Consider the following 6,860-nt stretch of genomic DNA (forward strand, 5'->3'; position numbering starts at 1 on the left):
GATTTTAAAATTTTATCGTCAAATATTTGTTTGCTCATGATATGTGATTAGATATTGAAATTCAAATCTTTTAAATTTTCAAAAACTGATTTAGTAATGTTTCACGTTTTTGGGACTTTACTAACAAAATTTACTTAATTAAATAAAATGTTCATATATAACTTTTAAGAACTTAAAATTTTAAATTTCTAACTTCAAAATGTAGGGCGAAAAAAGAATTTATTTCATAGAATCCACTAAATCAGTGATGGGAATAATAGATGCATGAGTGTCATTATAAACAGTGTTGTCACAGCCTGAGAAGTCCATGTAAGTCTTGAGAGAAAGTGACCTGTTGCTGCTTCTTTTGGAATATATTTGTCTAAAATTTTAAAATTAAAGTATCTTTATGTACAAATTTGAAGTATAGTCTTAAAATATTTTGTAAGGAAGATTTAATAATATTTTGATGATATATGTCATAACGTGAGAACCTATAGGCATAATACATGTATTGAATCATAAATAAATAAACACATGAGTTTTACATGGCACAATACACGTAGAATATTACATAGGACAAAAAATGATATGTATGACATATGTGTTCATTTGTTCTATTTTATATGAGTTTAAGTGCCTATTTATACACATCGAAAGTTGAAGAGTATAAATATAATTTGAAGTTAAATTAAAGGACGGTATTATGCTGAACCTATATATGCTCTTAATTCATACAAATTACAATATTGATTAAGTAGCCACTCATATAACATTATTGCATGCATAATCTCAACAAGGTATAATACAAATTTCTCTTTAAAGACATGAATGAATTTAATATAGCTCTAATAGTGAGAAAAAATAGCAATACAAATGTCTTAAAGTGGCAATAAAAAGGCAAGGAAATGAATAATACAACAAGAAAAAATTGATAATACAATCAATTACTATCCCCCTTTGGAGATCTTTTCATATCGAGTGAAATCTCATAAATAAGATTTCAGAAGAATTGAGTGTACGTATTTTTTATCCTTAATTTTTAGAACTGTTTTCGAATGAAGCGAGTTCTTTTCCTACATCAACTAGCAATTTAGACTCCTCTAATTCTTTTCCATTTGGTTTTTTTACAAACTTAACCACAATCCCATTACTATTACTCTTGTTCATTAACCTTGTACTACTTTGTATCATCCCCATTGATCTTGACTTACTCAACCTTACTGTAGGTATCTTCACAGCCAATCCTCCTTTCCTCCTAACCGTCTGATTATAATAGTTATTAGCCAAATCACACGGTTCAGATGCAATCTCACCAAGTGAACCAATAGATTTCGATCTAATTACTGGTTTTATTTTTTGACCAATCACAGCACTTTCCAATTCTGTGGTCGCCACATTGGATACTTTCCTATTTCTTCTACTTCCCATTCTCGAGATCTTAACTATTTCCATACTTTCATCCAACGGCTCATATTTCACCACGCGCGTTGATTCCCTCACACGCCCCACTCGCCGCCCTATGTTATTCCATATTGGTGAGCTCATTCGTTTATACACCTGTTTTAACCACTCCACCACCTCCGCCATCGCCGGCCGTTTCGCCGCCGTCTTACGGACGCAACGCGCTGCGACTATAGCTAGCTGTAGTAAAGCTCCGTCGTCCTCCGGTGAGGTGAGTCTAGGGTCATAAATCTCTGAATACTCGCCGGATTTAATCAACGGAACAGCCCAATCCACCACTGACGGCGGACTGTAATTCACGTCGATTGCATTCCGGCCACTAATGATCTCTAATAACAAGATTCCAAAGCTGAAAACGTCAGATTTAGTACTGAGATCACTGGGTGCTAGATAAGCAGGATCCAAATACCCCAACGTACCCGCCGGCGGCGTACTTTTAACGACGACGTCTTCAACATTTCCTCTCAAAGACAACCCAAAATCCCCAAGACGAGCACTGAAATTCCCATCAATTAGAATATTCGAAGACTTAATATCTCGATGAATCACGGGCGGATTTGAAGAATGTAAAAAATGAACACCCCTAGCAATTTGTAACGCAAATCGAACACGGCGAATCCAATTAGGAGGTTTCGAATGAGAATGAAGCAATTCATACAAAGACCCATTAGGCATAAACTCGACAACAATCAATTTGTTTTGATTTTCATCCACCGCATAACCCAACAAGTTCACCAACCGAGGATGATGCACTCTAGAAAGAATCTCAATCTCATTTTCCGCCGGAGAATTACTAGAACTGTTACGGGGTTCAGTTAATTTACCCCTTTTAACAGCTACAACACTGAGCTTAACTTGATGAAGATGAGCTCTGTATACATATCCATGGCTTCCTTTACCAAGAAGATTATCTTGAGAAAATGCATTAGTAGCAGAGTGAAGATGAGAGTAAGAAAACTCTCTGATTTTCAATGATTTATTAGTATGAGTTTTAGTTTTTTTGAAGTTGCAAGAATCGCAAGTAGCAATAGCGGATTCAGCATTGCATGATAGATAACCCATAATAAATTAATGTTAGAGAAAGAAGAGAAAATGGGGTTTTGAGAAAAAAGTGAAGAGGCAGAGGCCATAACTGAGGAAGAAGAAGAAGAAAGAAGAGTGGGTGAAGGTTTGAGGTGGTCGTAAAGACATAAAGCGGTGGTAAAAGGACGGATCTTTCTCTCTCTCTTTTTCTTAGTATTATTTTAACAGCTTTTGTTAATACCGATTTGAATGGTAATTTGTGCAATGTGTAAAACCCCAAAGTTAAAAAAAAAAAGTAGGAGAAAATGATTAAATGAGTCCTTAATGGAGTATAGACTTTGTCCTATTTAGTTCCATATGTTTAAAGTAATTAGTTTAGTTTTAAGCCATATAAATAAGTAAAAATTAGTGTCTATTTTTATATCAATAAAAATTATTGTGCAATAGTAAGCGTTTTTTTATTTTTAATTAGAGATTTTAAAATTAATTTTTTTAAAATTATTATTGTAAATTCAAATTTAATTAACTTACTCTAGATACAGAAATCTGATAAAATATTCTTATTAATTTTTTTATTGTTATTCTTGCTTTGACAGATAAATGAAGGCTCTTTGAATGTAGGAGGATGTCATATATACTAGAGCATCAAATAGCAAAGTTTTGGAGTATTATTGATAATTTAAATATGTATTTTCACAATTTGAAAGTTCTTTTTAAAATAATTTTACTTACGCCCTTTATTTCAAGAATGCCTTGATATATTTTGCTAGAGGTGTATTAATGATTATTTAAAATTGTAAATTTGATCACTATTTTATATAATTCATGTTTAAAATATAAGTGAAAAAAACATTAAAATCCTCTTGATTTGCTTAAATAAATAAGTAAAAGATAATGAAATATTTTTAAAATAAAGACTCAAATAAAATAAAACGAAAAGACTAATTCATTGTGACAATAAAAATTAAAGAAAATCTTTACTTATATTGACTTAGAATTTTTATCACTTTTTAAAGTATATTGAAAGAACATTTTGATCATGTTTATATGTTAAGGGACGTTTGGTACAAAGATGCATAACACAGAGATTATTAACGCATGTATTAGTAATGCAGGGATTGATTTTTAAGTGTTTGGTTCATTGCTTCCCACCTAATTTTATGTTTAGTTTAAGACTCTAGAAAAATTTCTTTCCTATTATACCCTTGGGTTTATTGTGGGATTTTTCATTTCATTTAACTAGTTAATCACTTAAATACTAAAATATAAAAGAAAATTATTATTAATTTTGAGGTGTGATATGCCATCATCCTTAATAGCACAATATATTTCTAACTTTTTATTGGTCAAATATACCTTAAATTTAACATAGTTTTAAGACTACTTGAATTGTTCAAATTGACAAAACTTATTTTTTTTTTAAAAAAAAATAGTTCATGTGGTCAATCAACAACGTTAAAAAAATATTTTAAAAAATCAATCCAATATAGCAAATCAAACACGAAGAGGAAAAAAAATTAGTTTGTGAAATCATCACATTATATAGAACGAATTTGGAGAATTTAAATACATATTTATAAATATCCTAATATAAAAAAAAAACATTAAATTACATAAGAATTTTAGGAAAAAGGATTTGAGAATAGTTTAGTAATTTAGGGGTCTTATCCAAGAATTGTTAAACCTTTGATTAGTTATTCCTCTCTTTTCTAGGAATTAGATAAGACCTTGTATGAAGTTTAACTAATCCATAGATTATGTTAAATAGAATAATCAAACAATATTTTTCTTAAACTAAAATTTAATCCATAAATTATTTTAATTAATACATTCTATCAATCTCAAACTTTTAAGGACGGTTTTGATAATATTTTCAAAAAAGAAAATCTAATTGATGCTGAACACGTCTTCCAATTATATTCTTTGTAGCAATTTGTCAATATTGGCTACAAATTTCATTCACTTAATCCTTTGACTTTGTTAATGTCAAAAAAATATCTTTTGAAAATATTTCTTTTACTTTCCGTCCTTTGAAAAACACTCTCAATATTCCATACTTTACAGCTTAATTTTTTATTCATTTGTATATTTTGCTCACTCAATCAAGCTGGAACGAATTACTTTTCTAATAAATATCACCACGTTCATTTATTATTATAGAGTATATTTTTATTATTTTTATGAGTGAGAAACCCAAACAAATTAAAGAAATGGAAGACATACAATGTCAAATTTTAAGGGTTAAAAGTTTAAATAAGAAAAATCAGAGGATGAGTAGTTTATATTCTCTTCTTAGTTAAGAGCAAAATAGTAGCTCTTGAAATTTGCAACGATGCATGTGTTACTTTTTCCTTTTAGTAACGTTGACGTTATTATTTTTATAAAAGAAAAGACTTGTTTTGCTTCAATAAATTAAAGTAAAGTTACTTGTCGATTTTGGGATGGAAGTACTATGGAGTAATAACAATAACTAATGGGGTAACATAAATAAATTAAAAAATGAAGGATATAAGTTATAAGTTTACGTTTAGAATATTGTGACGACTCATTTGATTTACTGTGTTGAAAATTTGTTAATTATAATGTATAACTAGTTATTAATTTTCTTAAATGCATTTATAGCGTATGGGTTAAAGTTTTTAATGTGATATCAATAAGGAGAAACATTTTGACGTGGGAGGGTCGAAAACAAAGACGAGTAAGTAAAGTCTATTGAATATAAAAATAAATACTCCCCCCTCTCAATTAAATAATAGATTTTTTCTTTTTAATTACTCCTTAGAAATGACGTATTTTCTTATTTATCAAAGCGACAAAATGATCATATTAACATTTTACTCATGTTAGGTTCTACTTATTTAACAAAAAGTCTAAGTGTACTTTTTTGAACACTGCAAACTTTTTCTATATTATCGAATTACAATATCTCACATGAACTAAGATGAGTGGAATAAAATAATCACAGTAAACCGACTAAATTGAAATGAAATCCTCAAAAAATATGAAAGAATCTTTTTCACAACCAAAACAAGCAAAAAGTAATGAAATTAACAATAATTTTACTGAGTAGACATCAACAGTAAAAAGTTTTCACTGTATTCTCCAGCGCCAATTATATTCAAATATATGGGCAACAAAATTCTAGTTACCCTATGAATTTCTCTGTAAAGTTAACTTATTCAAATAAGAAGCACGCATATAAAAGCACTTGTAATAGTCAAAAGTTAGTATCGATATGCGAAGCAGTGGCGTGCAATATAATAAAAAGAAGATTCCAATGGATGATACGTACTTTTATTTTTAATCGAAGGTCTATATTTGAGTTCAGAATATAATAATATTATTTACTTTTTAATAATATTTTAATTTAGTAAAATATCAAAACGCGCCGTACCAAAAATAGAGAAGAAGTGGCTTGCAAATGGCTTAGGGAAAAGGAGAGGAGGGGGAATATTTCGGGTACGTGATCTAATTACAGTAGGGTCAAAAATTTACCATCATTTAATCAACTTTAATTATTATTTACTATTCTTTTGCTTTTCAGTCTCCCCTTTTCAGTATAATACTCTTATTAGTGGGGTTTTAAAAAAATTATTAAAGTTTCATAGAGTATGCTCATACTACGTACAACATATAGTTTTTTTTTCAATTTGAAATTTCTGTAATATTCAAAAGTTTTAGAGTGTATTAGTAGACTTTAAAGTGTTACAAATTTTAAATTATTAAGGTTAATGAATATTGAATATAGTATGATTACAAAAATTTCAAATAATATTCTTTTTATAATGAAAATTGCTATGAATTTTGTAAGAACAAAAGGATAAAAAAGGTGGGGTTAATGATTTGACTATAGGTAAAGGTCTATTCACAATCAAATATCAATTCCAATAATAGTTACATATTTCGTCTGTTTCCTTTTTTTTTTCATCAACGTTTATTTTAAATATATAACAAAGGTATAAGGACACATAATTAGGTTATAGATTTAAAATAATCCATTTTTACGTGGATATGTAGCTTTTCATTTTAGCAACCTAACTTATAGTTTGTCCCTTCAAAATCATAAATGTACAGTAATTTGCTATAATTAATTTGTGCATCGACTAATTAGCACAAGTGCCAGTTAAGCTAGTGCTCAAGCAAGTACAAAAAAATAAAATAAAGTACAATAATTCCTTGTGACATTTGTCATTTTCATCATGTTGATTCATGAGTTTGTGGAATATATAATAAAGTAAATTCATGAAATAATAAATCGTTAACAAGACTTTGTGAATAAAATAATTAAACATCCTCCTAATTAACATTTAAGATAACGACGACAATTTTAAGGCTGAGAATATGATTACTATGTAAATGTTCTATTTAAAGATTAGTGATTATTTGACACATTT

General features: G+C 28.9%; 1 protein-coding gene across 1 annotated transcript; it reads right to left on the reverse strand.

Annotated features, from left to right (window-relative positions):
• Positions 1–731: 731 nt before the first annotated feature.
• Positions 732–2,905, reverse strand: LOC101247314 (serine/threonine-protein kinase-like protein At3g51990). Its single transcript, XM_010321894.4, has one exon. The coding sequence runs from the start codon at positions 2,503–2,505 to the stop codon at positions 1,015–1,017; it is 1,491 nt and encodes a 496-aa protein (XP_010320196.2). The 5' UTR covers positions 2,506–2,905; the 3' UTR covers positions 732–1,014.
• Positions 2,906–6,860: the final 3,955 nt, after the last annotated feature.

Source organism: Solanum lycopersicum, chromosome 4, assembly GCF_036512215.1.
Source record: "Solanum lycopersicum chromosome 4, SLM_r2.1".
Classification (NCBI taxonomy): Eukaryota; Viridiplantae; Streptophyta; class Magnoliopsida; order Solanales; family Solanaceae; genus Solanum; species Solanum lycopersicum.

Coding starts and splice junctions, on each gene's coding strand:
- LOC101247314 (XM_010321894.4), bottom strand. CDS start 2,505: ATGGGTTATCTATCATGCAATGCTGAATCCGCTATTGCTACTTGCGAT.